The 27,999-nt window shown below is 41.0% G+C and overlaps 1 protein-coding gene across 5 annotated transcripts in view; it reads left to right on the forward strand.

The window, feature by feature from the left end:
• ITGA4 (integrin subunit alpha 4) overlaps positions 1–27,999 on the forward strand; it is a 222,109-nt gene that overhangs the window by 130,930 nt on the left and 63,180 nt on the right. For 4 of the 5 annotated variants that reach the window (XR_010380637.1, XR_004136757.2, XM_064484950.1 and 1 more), the window contains exons 5-6: positions 15,797–17,284; positions 17,645–17,766. Coding sequence is in view for 2 of the 5 variants with exons in the window: in XM_064484950.1 (XP_064341020.1) it covers positions 17,088–17,284; positions 17,645–17,766 (319 nt within the window). In the remaining 3 variants the exon portion in view is untranslated. Of the gene's footprint in view, positions 1–15,796; positions 17,285–17,644; positions 17,767–27,999 lie in introns of those variants that run through there. The other variant, XM_031451757.2, reaches the window with a different exon arrangement.

Consider the following 27,999-nt stretch of genomic DNA (forward strand, 5'->3'; position numbering starts at 1 on the left):
CAAGGGCACAAGTTTAAAAAAAAATAGTCTAGCATTTCAGAGGAACAGCAAAAAGGCCAGGACTAGAATGAGCTGAACAAAGTGTGAGGTTGCTGAAGTTCTCGAGGCCTATTAGCCGTGGCCACGGGGCTGCATTTCATTATGCTAAATGAAATGGAAACCCATTGGAAGGGCTCGAGCAGGGAAGTGACTTGATTTATGTTTTTAAATGATTACTCCGGCAACTGTGTGGAGAATTGATGGTAGGGGGACAAGAATGGAAGTAAAAAGGCTTTTATGGAAATGAGAAAAGATGGTGACTTGAACCAGGTTGAAAAGGGTGGAGGTGGTAAACACATTTCCCTGAAAATCTTCTCTGGGCCGTGTTTGTTGTCTTCCCAGAAGCTGTCCTCACTTTCATCCCTTGCTAACAGCACTCTGACATTAATCTGCTGTGCCAGACAGGTGATGAATCGTGACTGGTCCGTTCCATCCTCCCTCGTGAGACATTCCCTTGCCCAACAGAGCTCAGAATGTCCTGGATATCCAAAAAGACATCAGACTTTCTGTGAAGACTTTCTTTTTATTGATGAAGGAAGGAAAGGCATTCTGTCCAGCTCTCCCTCAAACCAAAAATTTAATCAATATGGAAAAAGATTGAAAATGGAAAAGGGAAACATTTCCCAAAGTGCCCTCTATGGGCAAATAAATTTGAGAATCACTGTGATAGATAACAATAGGTTTATTTTCAGACATTTTCAAATATGTATGTGCTTTGTGGGTGTCTAAGACAGAGCTGAAGAACCCAGATTTTGCCAAATTTATGGAACCACAGAATTCTCCTTTGGTTGACAGAATTCATCTTTTTCAGAACATCCTTATGGTAATATCGGACAAAGGAGTGAATTTTTAGAATCAAATCTTCAGAATCATGGAATGTTATTGATGTGCTCAGAGAACCAACAGCAGGCTGCAAACATGTAAAGATTTGAGTGTTCATGTCTTTTGAAACAAAAATAGATCAGCTACTTGGGGGAATCTACCAAAGTAGATGTTGGATATTAAGATTTGGATTCTCAGAAATCTGATTATTCATTCTCAAGAATTAGAAGACTCATTCAAATTACAGTTTCAGTAAATATATAGTTAGAAAATTGTTTCCTGGATTTTTCGCCTTTATTAAGTAGACTCATTATGAACTTAAGTTATTATGGAAGCTCCTTTTAGGGAGCCAGGGAGGGAGAAAGAAGAAGGAAGAAAGGAAGGAAAGAGCTAACATTCTTCTTTACAAATCATTCATTCTGTTAGTATGGAAGAAGCATTTAATTTAAATAAAGAATCTGACTACACTAGAAATTTTAGCATGACAATTTACAGACAGACATGGGATTTCTAACTATAATTCAATGAATTGGTTAGTAAAAGACAGCAGGCTTCAAAATTTTATCTCATCATAAAAAAGGATTAATATGGCTTATCACTAAATGTCAGAATAGATTTTCATTACATAGTCTAATTTAATTTTTCAGCCGCAAGATGTTGACAGGAAAGAGCGATTTACACTTAGCAGCTCATTCAGATTTTCTTTGCTGGCATTTCTGACAGTAAATTTTCTGCTTTACTGGTCTAACTGTGTAGTGAAACCCAACCAACAATCTACTCTTAAAACCCTACCACTTAACGTGTGATTCAGAGCCTAGCAGCTTTGGCATCACCGGGGAACCTGTTGGAAGCCTCACCCCAGACCTGCTAAATCAGAATTTGCATTATAACAAGACTTTCAGGTGATTCAGAGGCACGTTTAAGTTTGAGAAGCTCTGTCTGAGAAGACGTTCTCCAGGTGTTTTACTATCATTAAAGATTATTGGGCCGCCACCTGGGGTGATCAGCAGGTTTTCCTATGAACCTGGCACCGGGGTTACAGCTCAGCCCCTTCTCTATGCACCCACCTCAAATGTGTGAGTGACAGTAGACTGAGAATGTTTGGGGTGCAAGGTACATGCCACACTTTGTGCAGGTCTGACATGTTGTATAGACAATTCACATCGTATTCATCCTGTCTTACTTTATTAGGGCACACGTTTACTAAGCTTTGTGTGTCTGTGTGAGAGACAGAGAGACTGAAAGAGAGACAGACAGACAGACAGAAGTGGGGTGGGTGGGTGCCTGGGCCTCAAATTCACTGATTAGCAAAAATGCAAACAGCCAAGTCTTTAGCCCCTCAATTCACCAGAACAAAACCCCCACTTTATTGGAAGTAAATGGCCTTGTTGAAATCTTTCCACCCTAGATTCTGAACCAAATTTCTGAACCAGGTTTCTCTAAAATCCCCAAGTTTATTCAAAACTCAGCCCACTCTCGGACACATTACCAAACTACCTGGGTGGCTTCAGCTCACTTCAAATTTCAAGAACTTATGATTATTTTTTACTTTATTGAAGTATAGTCAGTTTACAGTATGTCAGTTTCTGGTGTACAGCGTACTGTTTCATACATATACATACATTCGTTTTCATATTGTTTTTCATTATAGGTTACTACGAGGTATTGAATATAGTTGCCTGTGTTGCATGGTTGAAACTTGTTGTTTATCTATTTCACATATAGTAGTTAGTATCTGCAGATCTCGAACTCCCGGTGTATCCCTTATGATCTTCTCAGAACCCTACCTGCTCTATGCAACAACACAGTTGCATGCTGCCTGCTCGGCCCGCACCATGCTGTAAAGGCAGTGCTGCCGGGAAGTTTTGGCATCTGTCAGCAGGGTCGGCGTGTCACCGTACACTGAAGTACAACCCTGTCCTTAGCCGCCTGCATTCTTCCCCTGCTGAGCCCAAGACTCGGCCTTCCCGTGTAGACCCTCTTGCTTCCCCTCCTGTTCCAGTACTCCTCATTCCACCTGTGCTCCCCACATGAGGTTTGCAAGCGCTGAGATTTATTATATACCTGTTATCCCCTTCAAAGAACCAACTCACCCTGAAGTTGAAGAGGCTGAGGTAGCTGGAGTTTGGGGCCGTGAAGTTGTTCGTAGGCAGTGGTCATCTTTGGCTGCCAGAACTGACCACTCCTTTCTTTGTTCCCGCATGGAATATTGCACCTTCAAAAGCATAGTACTTTATTTGTTTCATGTTAATTTCATGTGGATATACTGTAATTTCCTCGAGTGTGTGGGGTCCTGTCTTGTTTATGTGTGTGTTTGTAGCTCCAAGCACAGTGCCTGGAATAGGGTAGGTGTCAGTAAATACTCACTGAGAGAATGAGGCATGGAATGAGTTCAAGGAAAAACAGGGAGCTTCTCTGAAGTTGACTTGCTGATGCCTAAAGTATATCACGACCAAGCCAGGTTTACAGTGAGATGCCTCTGGTAGACTGGACAGCCCTCAGAACATGGACTAAAGGAATGATAGCAGAGTCATCGTTGTGGAAGGGAACCTGAGAGGAGGCAGATCTCCTAAGATACGGGCACTGACAAGTGGTCAGGGCGGTTTCCGAAAGAAGAGGGCAGATTTTATCTGTGAACAGACGTCTGAGTTACAAATACAGAGGGGCATAACAGAACAAGAGGGCTTACTCTCGCAAATGTTTCTCTCTTCACTTCAGTTCCCGTCCAGGAGACCTTTTGATGTTGTTTACAAGTCAAACTATCATCTTACTTCAAACAATATCCCCAGTCTGTGTGTATCTCCTGTCTCTCGTGAAAAACAAGAAATTCCCCTAAATTGGAGTGAAAAGACATTTGAAAAACCTATCTGTGAAAGATTATCTAATGAAGTTATGAAATCTGGAATTTTTAAAAAGATAGTTCTGGCTTAAAAAAAAATAGTCTGATGCTACTGACAGTGTGGTTTAGAATGAGAGTCTGTGATGAGAGCAGTGGAAAAGGTTTGCCCTGCCCCGCCCTCATTCTACTCTATGGTTTTTATTTTATAAACAGCTTAAGGGACTCAAAGTTGCTAAAATGTCCATTGGCGGTATCTGCTGTCAATATGGACATGGATCCCAAAACAAGGATTCATTTCAGTCAAGCCTCTAAAATTTCATTTGACTCAATGAAAATTTTTTCAGTGGAGCTCTGAAAGTGTTCTTGCCCATTCCCTAAACTGTTACTAGTTGGAAATGGAATTGGATTTCATAAAGATTTATGAACACTTCCAAAATCACTTAACAGCTGAAAGCCATAGAGTAACTTTTTCCATGTCTGAATAGAACGCGAGGCCTGTGAAAGTGGCAATTGTAAAAGAGCAGGGGGATGAGATTTGGATCTTTTCCACCCAGACCTTGCTCTGTCTGCTGCATGGCCCGGGGCTCTGCTGCTAGTCTGTGTCTGCTGACCTACAGGAATTATGGAAGCTTCAGTGTGCAGTCTTTGTGCTATTAACTTACAGGAGTTCAATTAGATGTTAGCATAACCCACCTCTAATTATTGGCAGTGATTATTGCAAGGGGTCATTATGTCTCAAGTGCCAGTAACCTGAAAATTATTCTGAATAAGAGTTGAAATAAATTTTATTTTTACATTTGTACCTGAATATAGGTAGGTCAGGTGCTCCAGGAATTATTTTTAATAAAGTCTCAATATTAAGATCTGACTTACATGGATCCAGAAAGTCATTCTGTTTAATTTCATTCCTTCAGCCTCATTTCCAATACCTGACTCTTATTACACATGAAAACCACCAGGCTAGGCAGAATGGCTTCTGGAAACTGCCTTGATTGAGTGGTACAGAGTCTGCTTTCCTAAGGCTTCCTTAATTTTCAAAGAACACAAGGGGAAAGTTGTGAATCTGAAATCAACTAAGCAAGGAATTAAACAAATAGGTGCTGCCAGCATTTCAAGGCAACATTTTTTGGCAGAATCAGGGATGCTTACTCAGAGTAGACTCATTTTCTGATGTCTTCAGATACTAAGCTTCTTTCCTGTAATTACAGATAGCATAGGCACTGGGGTGTGCTGGAGATAAATACTTTAAAAAAAAATAGTACATTTGAGTAGCAGCTCAGCCCTTGAACTCTGTCTCAGTCACTTAATACCGTAACATCCTCCCCAGGCAATCTCTGCATCTTTAAGACATTAAAGCCAGTCTAGACAAGCCCTAGATGCTGGCTCTGTTCATAGCAATTGCCCAGGACCATTTGGACCCACTCCTGTTTTGTCAGTTTCTGCCTGTTTCCTGAACCTTAGCTTTGCTTTCCTTTTCCCCCACTTCTGTTCTTTGGTTGAATGGATTAATTTTGATTTCTCGAACTCAAACTTTAAGAAGGTCTTTCTATTTTTGCTCAATTCTGTTCCCAGAGACCCAAGCCCTGACACCCATTCTGGTGGCTGTCTTTCTAGATAAGCCAGTCCAGTCTCCTTGTAAGGGAATGTGAAAGGGTCAGTAATGTAGTCGTTCACCTTGAGGAGGCAACTTAACACTTTGGAAGCCATTGCCTCATCTCTAAAGTCAAGTAAGTCACTCTACCTAACAGTATTTTTTCCTAAAGATCAATAAAGTTAGAGTATGTAAACCTGTAACATAAAGTGTACTTAAGTAGCTAAGAATAAGCCTTGGTAAGACAGCATTACCGCCTACCTAATCTGTAAGCATTCTAGGTAGCAGAGTATTGACTACAATTTTTAATTGAGATGCTTTAGAAATAATCTCAGACTATTGGAGATAAAATAAACTACAAGCATATAGCTTATACACAGGAAATATAGTCAGTATTTTATAATAATTATAAATGAAGTATAACCTTTAAAAATTGTGAATCACTATATTTATACAGCTATAACATATTGTACATCAACTATAATTCAATAAAAAAATACATTAAAAAAACTGGTATCTCAGTACTTTGCCCTAGTAATAAAACATCAACTAGGGTTGACTAAACTCACAGAGGAATGTGAGCTACATGTAGTTTACAATACTACTAACTTTAAAAAATCAGCTAGTTTAGACTTTGGATATTAATTCTCAATCTCCCCTCCCTCAAGTATCAGTAATAATCTTTACCTAGTTGTGGCCAAGAAAATTGTTGCTAGCATGGTCAATGCTGTTTCTTATCTATTCTCTTGACCTGGTTCCTGTACATCCTTTTCCTCCATGCCCTAGTTTGTACTTGTATCACATTAGTGGGACCTGGGGTGGCACTTCCTTTTATTAAGACAGTTAATCCTAAATGCAGAGGCTTGTTAGTTCTCACTCAAAGCTCAGTCTTTATTAATAGAGGGTCCTGTGTTCTCCAGTCACACTGCAGAATCATTTTAATCAGGTCTGTGCTGCTCCAGGAATGTTCTGTCTCTGCGCTTCTCCCTGGCCCTGAGATCTGTCTAGATGTCTTTTGACATTTTGTCTCTGAATTTTGCAGTCCTGATCTTGTTCATTTATGGATGAGAAGAATAAATTTCAGATTAAATCTCTGATGAAAAATCATGTCCCCATGGGGTTTGTTTTTTGGGTTTTTTTTTTTTTAATTAAAAAAATGTAGTCATGGCTACTATGTTGCATTTTGTATTATTTCCTTTTGCATCATACAGGGCACCCTGGGGTCTCAAGCTTTATTGGTAATTACTTCACATCTACTTTAGTGCATTTTGGAAAATGTACTTTTTAATTTATAAAGATCCATAGAAGTGTGATTTACTTTATGGTCATTTATCAGAAGGCCACATATAGAACAAAGGGAAATGAATCCTGAGGACTGCAGAACTGAAACAATAGTAGAGGAAAAACCTGTTTCTTTTCTCTATGATAATCTCTTCTGACACCAGATGTGTGGGTTTCTTACCAAGTAGTTCTCCTGTTCTCCGTAGACACCAGCTGGGTGTCCTGTGACTTAATTCAATTCTGACACTACCCAGAATAAACAGACCCCACAGGTTAAGGGCTCAGTCCCACAAAAAAAAGATGCTGGTCATAGCTGAGGCCCCCAGTACTTCTGAGCAACTAAAAAAATTGGGGGTTCCCATGACCCCTCCTCAGGTTCAGCAGTTTGTTCAAATGGCCACCATTACTTATGTTTACTGGTTTATTATAAAGGATACAGCTCAGGAGTAGCCAGATGGAAGAGATGCATAGGGCAAGGGATGGGGGCAGGGAGATTGCAGAGCTTCCACACCCTCTCTGGGCTCACCACCCTCCCAGCACCTTGAAGCTTCACCAAGCCAGAAGCTCTCCACTCCCATCATTTAGAATTTGGTGGAGGTTTCATTATTTAGGCATAGTTGATTAAATCACTGGCCATTGGTGTTTGAACTCAGTTTCTAGCTCCCCTCCTCTCTCCTTAGAGGTTGGGGGATGGGACTGAATGTTCCAACCCTCTAATCACATGGTTGGTTCCCTTGGCAACCAGTCCACCCATTCTCAGGGCCTTTCCAAAAGTCAGCTCTGTCCCTCCAGACCTATTTTAGAAACTGGGACAAAAGCCAAATATTATAACAAAAATGCTCTTTTCAACCTTTATCACTTAGGAGATTACAAGGGCTTAGGAGCTCTGGCTGGGAGTTGGAGATGAAGACCAAAAAATCTGTCTTATATCATAGTATCACAACTAGAAAAGAGTGTTATCCCACATCTCTGGAAAGAAAAGTTAAAAGTTTCTGTTCTGCATATACTTAACTAAGGCAGCATATGATACAATAAATGACAGATAGCCAATTATAGATACTGGCATATAAACAAGTGGATGTTGACATTTATTCAAGATTCCTGTTTTTCTCCTTGTATTTGCATCATCTCGCCTCCTTGAATAGAGTTATCAACTGAATTGAATGACCTTCACCTGCCTATCTGTCTATGTGTGGTTTTCTGATTCCTATTGCAGGCTCTGAAAGAACGAGATTCTCTGGTTGTGTATGGTAACTTAAAACAATAGCATTTGGGGAATGAAATAACTTCAGTGACAATCAAATCAAACGCTTCCATTACAAAAAAGCTGTAAAAAAAATACATATATATATAAGGGCAAGTGCATTATTACATTTCATGTCTCCTAAAACCCTGTATGGTTTCTAAAACTGGTTTTTAAAAAGCCTACTGATTTTTATGTGAAGCAATGAAAAGAGTAATAAGTGGCTCTATAATCCACCTAAAAAGGTGTATATAATTATTGTATTGAATTAGTATAACCATCCTTTTGGACAGTAATACAAAAGATGGGTCTGAGGTTGATTTTTTTTCACTTTTATCCACAATTCTAATGAGTTCCTTATGAACAGCATGTGGTTTTAAAACCAAAATAGTTTTTCAAGTTTCTGTAAACAGAGGAAATTTACTTTACTGGGTCAATATACTGTGCAACTGTTATAAACAAAGCTTTTCAGTGTGCACCGAAAATAGAATAGCCAAGCTGTCTGCTGGCCTTCCAATGCATAGATGTGAGACAGAGCTGAAATTATTTTTGTATTTGTAGTATTATTTATTATATTTTACTAATCTAAATTAGAATTATTTCCCTAAAGTTTCTTTGAGATGTTAAACAATTTAGGAAACTTTCATGCATTAAATTATTTCTCTTATTTCACACTACTGTCCTTGCAAGGTGGTGTAGCCTCTTTCCATTGTTTACATTCCTCCTGTTTACAGATGATATTTTGGTTTCTGAAGTTCTCATACCTCTTTTATCTAGTCTACAAAGCCTGATCTCTGTGTTCCCCAGTTTGCTCTGATTTAAAAAAAGAAAGAAAGAAAACAAAAGAAAATAAAGTTAGATAAATGTAAGATTAAATTGAGTTTATTTCCTTTAGTCTCCCAAACAGAACATTTTGCTACTCTGAAAGCATTGCTATTACATTATATAATTTGTGCTATGATCACAACATATTTTGTAAGTTGCTTTTAAATTGTTTTCTGGTTTGCAGTTTGTATGTTTTGTCTGTCTCATTGGATTGCCAGATATTCAAGAATCAGAGCACATCTTTCTTTTGTGTCTGCAAAGTGCTTGGGGACATGTGTACATAAATATTTGTTGTGTGATAAAACTTTACCCGTGATTAACCAGTTTTACACTGTTTATCTACCATGTCCCTTTCCAAAATGCCTAGGAACTTACCTTTTCAAGATGAGCTCATGCGTATGAGAGGCTTCAGATACGACACTGTTTTGTAGTACTTTTATGTGGACTCTAACCTCTGATAATACAAGAGAGTGATGCTGTAAACTATCTGTGTCTTGTGAACCTTTAAGATCTTGGATGGACCAGTTGTAAAATCATTCCAGTGCACAAATGCAATCTTCCAGATCAGATTACTTATGAGATAGAATGTTGTCACATAATAACTATGTGTTCTAAGGGGAGAATGGTTTTATGCCAGGTCCTTTTTACATTGTAACAAGAGAAGCAATTGTTTCTTCTTCTGAATTGAAGCATGAAATAGACTTAGTTTAAGAAGTTGTAAAGCATCAGTAGTTTCAGGAGTTGTAAAAAGACTGGTAAAAAGTGAAATTTCTAAAAATTGTACTTCTACTCCAGAAAAATTGTCTCAATCACCCCACCCAGAAGAAACTTATCTGTTGAATTTCTCATTAGGTCCCATTTTGTATGGTATTTGGTGAGTACTGGCTTAAGGACTTATTTCTTGATCTGTTAATTTCCCAAACTAAAGGGAACATTTCCAGAGGGAAGAAAAATAGGCTCTGTTTGGGATGGGCTAAAAGAAAGTTAGAGGCCAAGCATGGAGGGTATTAAGCCTCAGGCAAGAAATTATAATTTAGTTGGGTTGAGCTGAGGGAGGAGCTAGTAGGAGTCTTTGAGAGGGAAACGAAATATTCACAGCTATAGAAAAAAAAATCATCTGGTTGGGGGAGGATATAGCTCAGTGGTAAAGTGCATGCTTAGCATTCACAAGGTCCTGGGTTCAATCTCCAGTACCTTCTCTAAAAATAAATATATAAATAAATGCAATTACCACCCCCCCCAATCATCTGCTTATGTCAATTTACTGAAAAGTGACAGGGAATAAAAGTATCAAGAGGATAAGGATCCCAAATCTGTTTGCCATGTTATGCATAGCATCTCTCAATTACACATAATAGGTGTTCAATAAATATTTGTTGAATGACTGAAAAAATAAATAGAAGCAAATAGAGACAGAAAGTGCCTCTTATTAACTTAGACAACCTTCCACATGAGTCATTGGCACTGAGCTCAGATTTCTATCCATAGTTTATTTCTGTAGGTAGTTTATTCCTATACAAATTACATTGTTGATGATGATGATAATGATAGACAAAAAGGATGAAGGAGAAAGGGCTACTATTTATTTAGTATTATGTGCTAAATGCTGCATTAAAGTGCTTTATCTACATTCACTCCTTTTCCCCAGCCAACCAGAGGAAACTTAACTAAGAGATTAAAAACCAAATTTGAGTAACACTGACAAACTGTGTAAGGTTTTGATTAGCAGTTGTGGCCAACCCTGTTGATGCCTGGCCCCTTGGGCTAGCTGAGCTCTCAGCCTCTGTAGACGATTTCTGCAGGTTGGCAACATCCCTGCTCCAGTGCCAGTGTCCCTCATCTCCCCTTAAGGACTCCTCTGGCACCTGGGAACATGCTTGCCTGGAAACAGGTGCAATTTGTAAGCCTCTACTGGTAGAGGATGAGTCCTTGGATAAATGTCTCCCGATTTTCCGGGGGTGGGAATTCTGAGGCATGTTTCACACAGTTTCTCAACACTTTTCAGAACTCTTATAATGAGGACAAGCATTACTTCATGTGGTTTTTTTTTTTTTTAAGCAACCTAGTCATTGATATTTATATTCAAGCATCAGGAAATTTGACCTAATATTACATATCAGGACGAAAGAGGATTTTGTTCGTGTTGGGAACTTTTATTACTGTGAAAAAAAACAAGCTCCTGTTGTTTTAGTTTGGATCCCCCAAGAGCAGACCTCGAGACAAGCACTTGGGAACAGTCAGTTTATTGAGGGGAAGGGAGTGCCTCAGAAAGTTGGCTTAGAAGGAGGCAGGAAGAGATCACAGACATTTTCTTTATGCATCACTAATTGTTTTGCATGTTATATGCTTTACTTTAGTTATTTAAAAATATCTATTAAAGAAAAGGATTTAAAAAAAATTTTTTAACTACTTGTGAGACAATCTTATGAATGTTCCACCAACATCTCAGTCACCTCTAGAACCCAGCCAGCATTATCCAAACACATTCTCCTTTCCCTCCCTATTCCCCCTCTTTTTTCTGGTTGCTTTTGGTTCTCTTTTTTATGATACTACAGTTTTCCAGCCGAAAATGCCAGCTATATTTCACTTCTGATTACCTGTACCTGACAATTCATGTCAGTTTTTTCTCGGTGTGTCATATCAGTTCTTTCATTTTTCCTGCCCTATACTCTACCCAAACTTAGGTCCCAAACTGTCCTATCTGCCTCACCATATGTCAGCAACCACTGTCCCTCCTCTCCCCAAGGTATATGACATTCACATTTGACTATATTCCCTGTTTCTCTAAAGTATATCACATCTCTCCTTGTAAATTATAAACTGTTTGAGAGTAGGACTTACGTTTTATAGCACATCTTTGAATCTGCCAAAGGACCTAAACACATTGTTTTGAAGATAATAAAACATAAACTTATAAATATCCAGATTTCTCTCAGTTTATGACATTAATGATGTAAAAAGTCAAATTATGTGAGGGCCATTTAAAAAATATTTATTTGAAATGCTGGAGAGGGTGTGGAGAAAAGGGAATCCTCCTACACCGTTTGGTGGGAATGTAATTTGGTGCAGCCATTATGGAAAACAGTATGGAGATTCCTTAAAAAACTAAAAATAGACTTACCATATGATCCAGCCATCCACTCCTGGGGCATATATCTGGAGGAAACTCTAATTCAAAAAGATACATGCACCCAGTGTTGATAGAAGCACTATTTATAACAGTCAAGATATGGAAGCAACCTAAGTGTCTATCAACAGATGACTGGATAAAGAGATTGTAGTGTGTGTGTGTGTGTGTGTGTGTGTGTGTAAAATGGAATACTACACAGTCATAAAAAAGAATAAAATAATGCCATTTGTAGCAACATGTATGGACCTGGAGAATCTCATTCTAAGTGAAGTAAGCCAGAAAGAGAAAGAAAGAAAAATACCATGTGATACCATGTATATGTGGAACCAAAAAAAAAAAAAAAAAAAAAAAACCACAAATGAACTTATTTACAAAATAGAAACAGACTCACAGACATAGAAAACAAACTCATGGTTACCAGTGGGGGAAGAGAGGGACAAATTGGGAGTTGGGGATTTGCAGATACTAACCACTATATATAAAATAGATAAACAGAGTCCTACTGTATAGCACAGGAAACTATATTCTATAGCTTGTAATAGCCTATAATGAAAAAGAATATGAAAAGGAACATACATATATGTGTAACTGAATCACTGTGCTGTACGCTAGAAACTAACACAACGTTGTAAACTGACTACACTTCAATTAAAAAAAAACTTACTGTGCACCTGCTGTGCGTTACGCAGCATATCAGGTTCTGGATAGAGGGTGCTAAGCAACAGTAACAGCACAACATTTGTGTTCTCTTGTATCTCGAGAAGAAGACAAAATGAAGAGGTAAATATGTATGTGATTATAAATTAAAGAACTCTTAAGAGAATGAACAGGATGGTCTGCAATATGGTGACCTGTTTTAAGTGAACAGGCAGGAAAGTCATCTGTGAGGGGGAGTCCTTTCAGCTGAGACTGAAGAAAGAGAGGAATCGTGGGAAGTCAGAGGTTGTGTGTCCAGGCAGAGGGAACAAGATGGGCAAAGGCCCCGAAGGTGAAAAAACCTTGATGCACTTAAGGACATTAAGGACGGCCAATGTGGTAAAGCAAAGTGATCCTGGGGGAAGTGGCCAATGGTGAGCTGGCAAAATAGTCAGAGGCCAGATCACAGGGTCCTTGTTGGCCATGTTAAGTGTGGTTTGTACCAGAAGAGCATGGGGGACCATTTAAAGGGTTGCAGCAAGGGAGTCGCATGTACAGTTTGAGAATTTTTTAAATTCCCTTTAGCTTCTATGTAGAGAATTGATAGTGTGGGGCAGGGACAAATAGGGAGACCAGTTCTCAGATTACTGAACAGCCCAGGTGAGATTACCATGCTTGGAAGAAGTTAGTAGCAGGGTAGAGGAAGCTCATGAACAGATGAGTTTGATACATCCTGAAGATCAAATTAATAGAACTTAAAGGTGGATTAGATGTGGGGAATAGAATAATGGAAAAGAATCTGGAAAAAGATGTGTATATGTGCATGAGTATATATATATATATGTAAGTGTGCATGTTTGTGTATGTATATATATACACACACACATATATATATGAATTACTTTGCTGTACACCCGAAACTAACACAGCATTGTAAATTAACTATACTTCAATTAAAAAATAAATGCAAAAATAAACAAAATTTTAAATAGAGGGAAAAAGGATCTGGGGACTAGAGCGAGAGAGAGAGGACTCAAGAATTCTTTTCCAAATTTCTAGTCTGAACAGCTGGACAGAAGGAATGCTGTTTTGGGGAAAGAAAGAGACTGAATGTAGGAATAGTTTAGATATGGGCCTGGGAGCAAGAACTCAGTGTTATATGGGTTATGTACACGAGACCCAGGACACATCCAAGTAGAGAGAGAAGGTAGGCAGTAAAACATATGAACCAGGAGCTGAGAAGAGCAGTCCAGGCTGGAGACTCATAGTGGTATTTAGTGGTATTATTTAGCTGGTATTTAAAGATCCAGGAAATGGGTTAGAGCTCTTGAAGTAGCAGAAAGAAAAAAGAAGGAAAGAGGGCTCAGAATGGAGCCCCAGGGCTTTCCGACACTCTTAATGGAGGGAAAGAAGCCAGCAAAGGAAACTCAGAATGGCCAGATGGAGAGGAGGGAAGAGCTCAGACAAGTTAGTATCATGAGAAGAGAGGCTTTCAAGAAGGAGAAATGCTCACTCTTGATAACAGCTGAGAAATTGGGTGAGCCCACATTAGAATCCTCTCAACTGGGGAGGACTTTTTACAAACGAGAGAAATCACCTGTGTTTTGTCTTTTACTCATATTTGCAGGTCCTAGCATACAGTGGGCACTTGAAACAGATTAATCAAATGACATATTAACTGAATGATTGAATATTTCAGTTCAGTTGAGGGAGCGCAATAGGCACAAGTCATTTAAAACCATCCGTCTCTTCTCCCCACCCCCCACCTGATGCTCACACTTGCCTGCAAAAGCATTGATTAGAGAGAGAGCAGTATCTTCAGGCTCTCTCATAGCAAGTGAAACACCCTTTATTCCTCCTGACTTAGGGAAAGTGAACTGTTCTCTAAACCTGGGAGGAAGGAAACCCAGGGCTAACATAGCGCATGAGATCATAAAGGGTGGCTGTTGCTGAAAACGTAGTGAAATCATGACCATAACCATAACCACCATCAGAGAAGTTGGGTCCTGCCCCATCAAGCACTCTGCTGCTCGCTACTCATCTTAATTATGCTGTGAAAGAATTATGTTGAGTGGATTTCATTGTATAATGTTTTGTGAAAGCAGGGAAAGAAAGAGGTAGTTGTTCAGATCAGGGACCTTTAATATGCCTGCTTCCCAGGACTCCACTGGAAATTTTGTGGCTGCAAACTAGGGGGATTGCTTACATCAGAATGATGACAGTGTGAGCCAGTTGTAGGATGTAGACCTACCCAGGAAGAAATACGCCCTGAGTGGAAAACTAGAGCAGGACCATTCACCAGGGCTCTGACAGCTACTTTTCTGGAAGCCGTTTCATTCCATGTTTACAAGATTTATCACTCACCATTATTTGCCTTTTACTTTGTTGAAAATAGTAAGAGAGGATGACTATTCCTCTTGTTTTGTCTCTTGACCAAAGAGTAAAAATAATTTAATTGGGCTTGGCTATGGTATCCTAACATTCCACAAACACCTCAGACTCCAGCTGTCTAAATCTGAGTTCATCGGTGCCCTCCGTCTACACATATGTACACAGGCATAACCTCATTCCTCCTATGGGTTTCTCTGTGAATCTACAACGTATTCCCAGATCCCAGACTTGAAACTCGGACATCACCCTGACTCCTTCATCTCAGCTGCACATTTATATTTACCAGTACTCTCACCAAGGTCCGTTGGGTTCTGTCTCTCAGATAGCTCTTGAATCTGTTTTTCCCTCTATCCCTCCTGCTTCTTCCAGGTTCAGGCCACCATCATCTCACTACTGATTTCTGCAGGTTCCCTGCAAACTTAGGTCTTCTGTCTTCAGTTTTTTCTTAACACTTCTGAAGCCCACAGCTGACCATGACAAGCCTCCGATAGCCTCCTCTTAGCCCCAGCGTAGAGTTAAAAATTCCTAGCCTGGCTTAGGAGGTTCACACTGGGTCCCTGCTTCCCTAGTCAGCCTCAAATCCTACTCTCCTGTGTGTGGGCAGCTAACTGCTCCAGCCAAGGCCATCTCTTCCCCTTCCGGTTTCTGCCTCACCCTGCTGACCCTGGCCCGCATCCCTCCTCTCAAACTGCTTAGCCTAACTCCACCCTCCTTGTCAACTCTATAAGTGTCCCTAAAGCATTCAGAACATTCTCTAGTTTGTAAAAGTTTGTCTGTCTACCACTTAGCTGAAATTTTTCCTGAAGGCTTATCCTGCCTTACTCACCATGGCATCCCTAGCCAGGTGCCTGCTCAGTGAATATGCTGAAGAAATTAACATGTATTTTAATTATGTGTCCGCTTTTACAACTTTAGATGTATCCTTTGGTTATGGTTTTAATGCACACATGTACACACTATTTGATGAATACTTTTTCTTTCTTTTGTTTTTTCATATAGTAATAATTAATAGCTGGACCCGCACCTCCTGCAGATACCCGCCTAATCACCCATGGCTGTCTCTGGGTTGTTCTAGAAAGAAACCTGAGGCACACCTGGATTAATTAGGATGAGACTTCAACCCAGTTCAGGTGTGCTGGGCTGTGGGTTCCCGGAGCATTTTCAGAGGTTCATTATGGTGTCTGTCTCTTGACCTCAACTGGGTCTACAGCCATGATGGCAGGTGTATCCGGTAGCAACTGAGTGGATGCGTGGAGAGCGCGGGCGCCTCGAGACCCGGAAGGAGGAATCCGTTGAAGTGAGGCAAGTCACAGAGCTTCCTCAGCCCGGCTTCGCTCTGGGGGCTCAGCAGCCGCCTGAACCGCCCGCTCCTGCCTGCTGTTCAGACTGAGCCACTGCTCCTCAAGCAAGCAGCCCGGACTAGAGAGGAAGTGTGCGGAGGAAGGAAGTGGGCATAGAAGGGTACAGGGCTCTGAGTCTTAAAGTCAATGTCCTAATATCTTTGTCACCAAAACGTTTCTCAGGCGCCTTCAGGGAGTGCTTTCTGTTTCTGTAATTTGTGACTCCCTGGTTAACTTCTGTAGTGGTTGCTTATGCCCCCAGAATCAGATACAGCGCTTTTAATCAACGAAGGATCAGGACGGTTCCCCCCGAGGTCCCTCCCGGTGTCCGGGTTTGGCCAGCCTTTAGGTCATGCCGGGCAGGCCGGGAGCCTCTGCGCTCATAGTGGGGCGCGCGCGGATTGGGTTGAGGACACGCCGCCACGCTTCTAGGACCCAGGCACGGTTGAAAGGCGAAACCCGGACCCCTTCCTGCTCCACTCTTGTAAAGCCCCGGCAGCCCGGAGACGTCCCAAGCTCCTCCGGGGCTAGGAGACCCCAGCCCGGACGCGCGCCCTGCTCAGCCAAGGTCCCCTAGCGCCCCCTACAGCCACGTGCCCGGGGAGACGGAGCCGGGCCCTGCGCCTCCGCACCACGCCCGGAACCCCACCCAGCGGCCCTCAGCCCAGGACCGCAGGAGCACCGCACCTCGCGGCTGCAAACTGGGCGTGCGTCCGGCGGGCGCGCAGCATCCCCTACTACTTCTGATCGCTCCGCCCGCCGCGGCCCCACTTCCCCTCCCTTCCTCTGTTGCTCCCTCCCTCCTTCCCTCCCGCCTGCCCGCCAGCCGGCGCCGGACAAGCTAAGCCTCTTCTCTTGGGGCGCTCTTCCCTTTGACCGACCGTCGCATCCCGAGCAACTCTGGGACGGACGGTGGCCGTTTGGTCTTGAATGTTCCCCTCCGAGAGCGCATGGCTGAGCAGTCGAGGCGCGGGCCGGGTACCCGAGGAGCTGCCGTCCTGGAGGCGGTGATGCTACTGTTGTGCTTGGGAGTCCGGACTGGGCGCCCCTACAACGTGGACACAGAGAACGCGCTACTCTACAAGGGTCCCCCCAACACTCTATTTGGCTACTCGGTGGTGCTGCACAGCCACGGGGCAAACCGATGGTGAGTGGGGTCTGGCTCGGGCGCCCTCGGCATTTCAGACAGGCGAGCAAAAGGTGCCTCAGGGATTCCCTGCCGGGTTCAAACTTTCCTTCCTCTGGAGGAGGCAGGAGGGGAACGCTGCGACAGCCAGCTCGCTAAGGGTGTGCTCGGGAAACTTAACTTATCTTGAAGGTGGCAGCACTGGGGTGCGTTCTGGCACCGGGCCGTGGAGTTTGGGGTGGCGGGTTGGGTGCGCGGGGTGGTGGGCGGAGGAGGCGGGGTGGGGAGCAGCTGCGCTGGCAGCTGCACGTCTGCGGGGACCCGGAGTTCAGTGGGTAGCACAGCTCACGTCTGCGCGCACGTGCACATTTCTCGCTTCAGGCTTGTAGTCGGGGCGCCCACGGCCAACTGGCTCGCCAACGCTTCGGTGGTCAATCCTGGCGCGATTTACAGATGCAAGATCGGAGGGAATCCAGAGCAGACGTGCGAACAGCTCCAGCTGGGTGAGTTGGGTCTGGGACCAGGAGCTAGTGACTCCACACACGCTTGTGGATCCTACAGTAGCACACGTCCTGGAAAAATTCATGTTGCCTTTTACTTCTAGTTTAAAGCAAATGGTTTTCACTCGTAACTCCACATCATCGTCCCTTAACATAAAAGCGGTCTCCTTTCTGTCAGTATTTTTCTCCCTTTTGCTTACGGTCGACCATGATTGCAGTACTCTGTCAAAACTATATGGAGCAAAGTTTCTTAGAAAACCTTCTCTTCACCTCTCCTCCCACTCACCTCCCCTCCAAGTGTAAAACACATTTTAAAGTCTCTCAGCACATTCAGGACAGGATCCAGCTAAGGCAAGACTGGAGAATTTTATTTCCATCTTTGACCTATCAGCCTTGTTAAGGAACAGGCTAAGGGGCAGATCAGGAATAGCAATTGGAATTGATCCCATACCCTGTCATATAGCCTAAGGGCTTTCTAAGAAAGAAAAGGATATCGTTTTACTTAGAATATGAAATGTGAAAGAAGAGCACAAGGAAAAATTGGCATCTTCATTGTTAATATAATTAAAATGGGGCTTAATGTAGAGATATTAAATTTTCTCTCCAAAAACTCTGATGTTAAGTGGATACCTTTATTTGAAGTCATTTCTTAATGTCTCATCTTAATTTTGTGATACTTGAAAAAATGTGTTCTTGTGTGGGAGGGGAGAAAGTTCATGTTTCAAAGCCAAAAGCAAATTTGCTTTGCACAGACACATGGGGGAAGAAAGGGGAACTAATATTAATTCAGACCCTATCTTGTTCCAGACACTGTTAGGAACTGCTATATATGTTGTTTATTTCCCACAAAGCAGCACTGGGTCATGGTGGGCACTGTTCTGGCTTCATATGTGAGAACTCTGTGACTCAGAGAGTTGCAAGGACTTTTTCTGAAGTTACTCAGCTAGTGAGTGGAAGATGGGGGTCCAAAGTCCAAGCCCTTTCCTTCCATGTATGCATCTTCAAGGCAAATAAAATAGCCTCAATGAAGAGTCCAATATGTTGTCTGCTGAGCTGGTGAGTTATTTGTGAATTTTTCCCATTTATCTTTCCTATCAATAGACTTTTGGGATAAGCTAGTTACTGCATCTTTAACATCCTCTAATTTGTTTTTTGGGGGTTTTTTTTGTAGTAGTCTTTGCTTTTTCTCAAACTGGGAAGGTGCTTCCCTTCACTGAGAATGAATTCAAATTAGTATATACACATAACAGAATTTTATTTTTAACTCAGAGAGCCTCCATAAGAGCCTAGGAGTTGTCTGCAGTGTGTAGAATAAGCCCCAGCCTCTCATTAAACATCTTCCATCCAAAAAGACAGACTTGGAAAGCATAACACATTCACAGACCTATCCATTTGGAATAATTCTGCACAGCATATTTTTCATTGCATGAGAGAGATGTGGGATGAAGAATTAGGGAGTGGAACAGACAACCTTGATCTGCCAGAGGATCTTGACAAGGTCTCAGGAGGGAAATTTTTTATTTTTGTTGTCCTGTCATAGTTTCCTGATTTGTGACATAATAACTACTGGTATTTAGCACTTACTTCCTGTCTAGAAGGGCACTGAGTCTATTTCCAGATGTCTGTATTTAACTGGAAAGATCCTGTCATAATAGTATATAAAACTGAAGATAATAATGCCTGTCAAAATGGAAGGAAGACCTGAATTCTTTGGGCATGTGGAGCATAGGGATTGATTACAGAAATATCCTCAGAGAAATATCCATGTGGTAGATGGGCAGCAAACATGAATTAAATGAAATTATGTTGGATAGATAAATAAATTAATAGCAAAGTGAAAGTGTAATTGCCATCAACCATTGGTGGCTAAAAAAATTAATTAGAAATGACAAGCCAAAGAGCTGTTTTTAACTTTCAAATTCTTGATCAATAAAAAAAGACATTTACCAAGTGAGATGAAAGGCAAAAAGGAAGACAAGATTTCTAGTCAGTCAACTGATTGCAGCACTAATGGCTGTAGTAATGGCTTTGAGCTTTTGCAAAAGAGTTGACTGGAGTTACTTCTTATATAGCATTTTAAGCAGTATACCATCTCTTTCTCATGTAAAGAAATTGTATGTTTCTAGAACAAACTCAGCAGTAACTTGAAGCTTTAAAATAGGGGATTGAGGATAATGTCTAGAAAGGAAACACTGAAAGCAGTAAATCAGTAACTAAAGACAGTGAAGGATTCTCAGATTGGTGGACTATGTAATATTCTTCATGAAGAATTTTCAGGGAAAGATATATATATACACACACATAATCATCTATGTAACATAGCTTCAGTTGTCCTGTCTCAAATGTGGGTGACTATAATGTATGTAGCTCAGTACCTGGCATATAACTGACATTCAAAAATATTAGTTTACTTTTTAATATATATTTTCTACTTAAGTCTATGTCTGCATGTTATCTGTTATAGGCAGGTTGAAGTTATATATGTGGACAATTAATAGATGAAACAGAAAGTTAAAGGTACAAGTGAAAAGGTAACAGTGGAAACACAGTGAAAATGTTTTTTATTGGCCCAACCAAAAAGTCTTATAATAACTAAAGATTGATCTATGATTGCCATGTTTTCTTCCATTCAGGGCTTCACTTGCTAGCAAGGAGATGAAGTTGAAAGATCTTAAAACGGTGCCCATCTCCTACACAATTCAAAGTGCTCTCCACATGGGCTAGTCTTTAGGTCTCAGTTAGAATTTCAGATCAAAGTTTGATTCAGATAGACTCCTTCCCGCAAAAGAGGAGATGAATGCCCCTCCTCCCTCCCTCCAGCCCCTCTATTCCCCCTCCCCCACCATGGATAATGTTCCCCATACTGTGGAATATTCACTGTAGTGATAACTGAAAGTGAACAGCAAATGCCCATTTATCTAGAATGTTCAGCAGAGTATAAAGTGTTGAGAGTAAGGTACCCCTTTTAGTGAAGTGAATTGACTGTGGGAGAGGTGCTTTTCTTCCTGCATGCAAACAGGCTTCTTCCACTCCTCTGCCTGCCTAAGAAGTGTCCCTCCCCTCACTTCCCTGGTGCTTCCCTCTGAACCAAAGGAAGATGGTCCTCCCCGTGAGGAGGGTCTGAATCCAAACTTGTTCATGAAGGCTCCATGTCTGGGGAGGCCATAATGTTTAGTTGCTGTTCCACTCAGGCACTTTGCATCCTTGCTGAGGTTTTTTTTTTGTTTGTTTGTTTTGTTTTTTTTAAAGGAAACTTTGATCACAGATGGTTGCTAAATTAAGGCATCACAAATAATGACTTCATTAATACATTTAATCATGGTCCATCCATGGATTACCAATAGTCAAAGAATTAGAACATAATAAAATACATAATAAATGACTATGAACTTACACTAAAAATATTGTCTTTATTTGGTTATTCAAAAGACTTACCAAATCTTTCATTACTTTGGAGTTGCCACTAATAGCATTACACATGTGTACATGCACGTGCAGACATGCACACTTATACTTATTTGGGTAATAGAAGCTAAAGTTACTCAGTTACACAGCCCAGTATGGTAGCCAGCAGCCACATGTGGTCATTGAGCACTTGAAATGTGGCTAGTTTGTAGTGAGAGGTACTGTAATGCAAATTACATCCTGGATTTCAAAGACTTAGTACTAAAAAAAAATATATATATATATATATATATATAAATATATACAAAATCTCTTTGGAGATACTGATCACATGTTCAAATCAGTATTTTAAAATTAATATTGATTTCATATTGTAATGAGAATATTTTGGGTGTATTAGGTTAAAGAAAATATATTATTAATATATTATTAGATTAATTTTACTTATTTTTACTTTTTAATGTGACTACTATAAAATATTTCATACATAGCTTGTATTCTGTTTCTACTGGACATGACTGCTCTAGAGAAAGATAACTTCCCTGGGTAAAATAACTTCTGTAGCAGGGGCTTTCTTAGCGTCTATGCACGAAATGAATAGGATTTTCACTTTTCTTTCCTAGACCAGTGCTGTGGAGTTACTAGAACTTGAAGCTCCCTGCTTGTACCTCTTTTTCTTACTGGAAGGAATGATGGTTTATCACAAGTTAGTCATCATTATTCCCCTTCAGATTTCTTTCTGGAAATTATATTACCTCAGCCAGCCTCCTGGTTCATAGTACATAACCTATTTGGAAGAGGTTGAGTTAATTAGCATTGTATCATTAAACTATTGATTACCTCACTCTCACTTCTGCCTCGTTTGTAGGAATTATTAGCTTAACATTAAAAGGCAAACCTCTCATTGTTGAAACTCAGATATGTTCTTGATAATTTTCCTTTTCTTTTTCATTTGTGATACTTCAATTTTAGCTTATGAAGCTGATGTGGATACAGACTGGTCATTTTGAAAAATCATCTGTGAGCATAGGTTGTTATGCTAACTATGCACAAAATTAAGACAGATTAATACACTAACATATTAAAAGAATTGAGTCTCCTGATTTCTAGCAATTACCCAAACTCCATCTCTAAAAGAATAGTTTCCACCTAATTTGGGAAATGAGGTTTTCTAAAATGCATTTTCTTTTTTGCCTGAAGTGTACTTACCACTGAGTGATATTTCTAATGACTGTAAAAGATCTCCCTTTGGCAACAGTTCTTGGACCAGGTACGGTAATCCATGGTACATATGGGTCATTTATTCATTCAGTCATTTATCAAGGGATGTGAAAGTTCCAGAACCTGGATGTAGAAAAGAACCATGGCCCTTGCCCCTAGGGGTTTACAGTCTATAGGTCAGGTTATTATAGGAAACTGTGGTGAGAAGATCTAGTTAGACTAAGGTGATGTCTTGCTAAGGAATTGATGTTCTAGTGGAAACCTGAAAAAAATCAGGACTTAGAGAGGAGGTTATGGGAAAGAGGTGCCAGAGCGAGCAGTGTGCACGAAGACCCTGAGGTCTATGAAAGGGTGGCATCTTTGGATGGAAAGAAAAATGCATTCAGTTGAACTGTGGCGTGTCAATGGCTGGCAGGTTAGAGAGGTAGGTGGGGATTATCTTTGTTACATCTTTGTAGGCTCTCCAGCAGCTGCAGAAGCCCTAGCCATCAGCACGCTCTTGTGTGGTTGACCCTCTTCCTGGGGGTGTGCACAATGCTGGGGAGGCTGGTGGCAGATGTTGGGCTGGGGGGAGCAGAGGCACAGTTGGGAGCTGTGAGCTACAGGTGGGTGTGGTGGTGCTGAGCAGTGACAGCAGGCGGGGTCTGATCCAGGTGCATAAGAACCCGCAGGGCCCTGACTGTCTGTGTTCTCCCCCAGGGCTGCACACTGCCCCCTGGGTGTGTGCACTGCGGTGAAAACTGATGACAGCCATCAGGCCAGTGGCACATAGATGCACAGCTGGAGGGGCGAACCCTGAGCCTGGGCACAGTGGTGCTGTCAGCCACCAGGGTCTAGGCTGGTGTCTTGCCCTTGCATAGCCACAGAGGCCTGAGCACTGGGCTCTGGCGGGTACAGGGTGGGACTAAAGTGGCTGACTTCACACTAGGGAAGCCACAGAGACCTGGGATGGCTGCTGGTGTGGTTCCTGGGCTCCTGAGGGGCAGGGGGGAAAGGAGTCCCAGGCATCAATGAACACAAGTACCTATGGGGCGAAAGCTGGCAAAATCTGCACAGGGTCCACAGTGGCTGCACTGACCTTTGGCTTCATCAGTGGTGAAATCTGCTGTTTCTCTGCAGAGCAGGTCTCTGTGACCTGGACTTTGTAATTATTAAATGAGAAAGAGAGAAAAGATTAGAAGGTTTCAAAGATGTTACCCGAGGTTCTGACCTGGGCTCTTGGATGGATGCTGGTGCTATGTCCTGTGAGATATATAAGTAAATGTCTAGTGATCAGATGGGTGTACAGGTCTGGTGGGCACTTAAGAATTGAAGGTAATTGGTGTAGAGCTGGTAATCAAAGCCGTGGAGGTTAATGAGTTTAACCTGGGAACTCTCGAGGCTGAATAGGTCATAGGGCCCAGGAGAAATCCCACCGGACTCCTACAGTTTGAGAAGCAGCTAGAGCAGTTCTGCTTGACTCTGGCTGCAACCTAGATTCTCCTGCAGAGCTTTAAGAGTACCAGTGCTGGTGGCCTCCTCCCAAACTAAGAAAATCCCTGGAAGTGGGTCTATCTAATTGTGATACTGTGATTTATAATAAGAATGTGTATTTGGTCCTCATCCCCATTTCTGGCATAGAGCTCCTAAAACCCTTGGAGTTTTCTAAATTACTAGAGTGATAAATATGTCTTTTGTTATGTTAATGAGATGACTTTAGGACCTGAGGATGAGGCTGGTTTCCAGGTGGAGCCAACCTTATGATTAGAGGGTTGGAACTTTCATTCCCATCCCCCTGACCTCCAGGGAGAGAAGAGGGGCTGGAGGTTGAACCAATTACCAGTGGCCAGTGATTCAATCAGTCATGCCTGTGTGACGAGGCCTCTATAAAAACCCAAAAGGTTAGGGTTGGTGAACACCTGGAGGTTAGGACGAATGGTACTCTTAGAGAGGGCGTGGAAGCTCCCCGCACATTCCCCATGCCTCACACTGTGCGTCTCTTCCATCTGGCTGTTCCTGAGTTATACCCTTTTATAAAAAAAGTGATTTAGTAAGTAAACTTCTCTGAGTTCTGTGACCCACTCTAGCAAATTAATCAAACAAAGGGAGAAAATCGTTGGAAACTTCAATAGCCAGTGGTAATCTGGACTTGAGATTGGTATCTAAAGTGTGTGAGGGTGTGTGTGTTTGGGGCAGTGGAGGTTGTACTGGGAGGTGGGGAGCAGTCTTTTTTTTTTATTTTTCATCTATTACAATCAGCTGAACAGATACTCCCAGGGCATTTTTACCTTTCAGGTTTCTTCTGCAAGTTCTGTTACCCATTTAGGAAGTTTTGTGTTAATTTATTAAAGTTGCCTAAGTTTCCTAACACCATAGGAGATAGTCACACATTACTAGATAATAGTAAGCTGTTTTTTGGTGTAGTTCAGTAATGTACTGAATTTGTTTTTCTCTCTTTATCTTTGGACTCCCTTCACCCATTTCTCTCTCCCCACCCCCAACGTCTAGCGACCATAACCATACATCCTGTTCTCTGTATCTATAAGCTTGTTTTCTTCAATTCCACATATAAGAGACCATACAATATTTGTCTTTCCCTGTCTGACTTATTTCACTTAGCATAGTGTCATTGAGGTTCATTTATGTTGTTGCAAATGGCAAGATTATATTCTTTTTTATAGCTGAATAATATTCCGTTGCCTATGTATACCACAGTTTCTTCATCCACTCATCCATCAATGGACACTTAGGTTGTTTCCATGTGTTGGCTATTGTAAATAATGCTGCATTGAACGTGAGGGGTACATAATATTTTTTTGAGTTAGCATTTTCATTTTCTTCAGATAAATACCCAGAAGTGGGACTGCTGGATCACATGGTAGTTCTAGTTTCAATTTTTTGAGGAACCTCCATATTGTTTCCATAGTGATTGTACCAATCTACATTCCCACCAACAGTGCACATCCTTTTTCCCACATCCTTGCCAGCCTTTGTTATTTCTTTTCTTTTTGATAATAGCCATTCTAATAAATGTGAGGTGATAGCTCATTGTGTTTTTGATTTGCATTTTCCTGATGATTAATGATGTTGAGCATCTTTTTGTATACCTCTTGTCCATCTGTATGTCTTCTTTGGAAACATGTCTGTTCAGGTCTACTACTCAGATCGTTTACTTGTTTTGCTATTTATATCAGTTCTTTATATATTTTGGATATTAGCCCCTTATCAGATATAATTTGGAAATATTTTCTCCAATTCATAGGTTGCCTTTTTAATTTTGTTGATGGTTTCCTTTTCTGTGCAGAAGCTTTTTAGTTTGCTACAGTCTCACTTATTTATTTTTGCTTTTGTTGCTTTTGCTTTTGGTGTCAGATTTGAAAAATCATCACTAAGACCTATGTCAAGGAGCTTGTAGGACTGAACCCTTAACCCATGGGATCTGACAGTATCTCCAGGGAGATAGTGTTAACAATTGAGTTGAATTGTAGGACACCCACCTGGTATCAGAGAATTTCTTGCTGCTGATGTGGAAAAACTTCGCACACATATATACACATTGAAATTGGGTGCAGAACTCTCAGTAGGGCATCAGGGGTTTCCAAAGGCACCCAGGTGATTCCAGTATTCATCCATGGTTAAGAACTATTGGAGAAGACTTCTAAGAAGAGCCTGAAAAATAGATGGAGAAGGAAAAACCGAAGAGGTAGCTAGGAAATCAGGTAATCGGGCATTATGGAAGTGAAAGGATGAGAGATTTTGAGAAGTGAGTGGTTGGCAGTATCAAAATTTGCCAAGATGTCAAGCTAGGTGAGAACTTAGGAGGTTTCTTTGGATTTAGAGAGAATCGGTTCATTACTAACCTTGGTAAGACCAGTTTTAGTGGTGAAGCCACATTGCCAGGGGGTGAAAAGTGAGAATATATTGGTAGCGGATGGCAACTCTTTTAACTGGGTTCTTTATTTATTAAATAAATTTTATCAATTACTTATGCTAGTACTAAGCATAGAATGTTGACTGAGATGGCAAAAGCCCTCAAAGAACTCAGTGACAGGGGAGACAAGTAAACAGGTGATTACTTATGAGAAAAGTTTACTAAGTGTAACAATAGGGACATATACAGTGGGGAGAAGAAATTGTTTGGATGATGAGAGAACGTTTCCTGGAAAGAGTGGGCACTTGAGTAATGGAGCCAGTTCTGACCAGTTTTGATGAACATGTAGTGACCTCTCAATGCATGTGAAGTGGATGGATACATTTCTCAGATTTGGGTGGGCCCCTCTGGGATTTTCTGTATATTTCAGCCTCATTCCAAAGAGGTCTGTGCCAGCACTGGGTTCCAGGCTCTGCCTGGTCACACCAGGCAAGCTAAACAATACACACTCCTGAAATAGGGAGCTTAGAACTGGCCATCTTTAAAAACAAGGGCTTTCAATTTTAGGAATAGCTGGAAACACCAAGTTAGACTATGGAAGCAGACTTACAAGTGACAGGACTGAGCTCTGATGCTCTCAGTTTATCCTCAAGAATTTTTTTTTTTAAATGGCAGGAAAACTTTTTCATGTAATTTATATGAAATATTGTAATTCATAATGAATATGTTAAGAAATAGTAAGAGTATGGACTTAGTTGTGAAATCTCTTTTACAAGAGATATTTTGTGAAGTAGATTAGTTGTGTCCTTTTTCAGTTATCCCCAGTGTAGAAGACTTGTCAATATCTACCCTGAGCAAAATCTTTCTAGGTCTACCTCACCCCAATGCTATTCTGTTTTCTTATGACCATTTTCTAGTATTCATTAGAATATCATCATTTTGTCTGCAAATCATTGTCTCTGCAACATCCTATCTCACCCTTTCAACTTCGAACTGAGAGATGACCTCTGTTATCCGTGACCCCTCATCTCAGACTGATCCTGCATTGACTGGTACAGGACAATGCCTTGGACCCCCTGACAGATTTTTACTTCTCTTACATATTTTAAAAACTATCATCCTAATCTTCTCCTCCATCCTATCCTGTGATTTCCAAAACCAAGCTCAGGACTCCAGTTTTGACCACCGAGCATTAAGTGAGAGCAGGTTTCCCTGGAGTTTTTTTTTTCTGTTTACATTTTTATTGCTCGTTTCAGAGACAGTTCAAATGGTATCTATGTATTAGTGATCCTTTTTCAAGAGGCTCCTTAATTCAAAGTAATTAGTTGAAAACCATGAAAGTAGAGGATTTTCTTTCCTTATTTTCTAATGTTAGAAGTTAATGTTATAGTAAGTTGTTACGGAAATAGAATTAGTCTAGGATTATTAATAATGTTGATACTTGGATTCATTCCCTGATTAATAGGGAAAAGTACTAATAGCAAATCATTGTAACATAGTGTAGGTGGTGGATGACAGTATGGGTTTAAATTCTTCATTCCCCCACTTGTAAGGGAGTATGACTTACGGCAAGGTGCTTAACCTTTGTTTCAGCTTCTCCATCTGTAAAATTGGGATAATGATGATAGTAAGACCTACATCATAGGGATATAATGAAAATTAAATGAGTTAATATATATATATTTGTATGTATTAAGAGTGTGCTTGGTACACAGAAAGCATAAAACAAATATAATCATTTATTGTATAAATATATAAAT

The sequence above is a fragment of the Camelus dromedarius genome, chromosome 4, assembly GCF_036321535.1.
Source record: "Camelus dromedarius isolate mCamDro1 chromosome 4, mCamDro1.pat, whole genome shotgun sequence".
Taxonomy (NCBI): Eukaryota; Metazoa; Chordata; class Mammalia; order Artiodactyla; family Camelidae; genus Camelus; species Camelus dromedarius.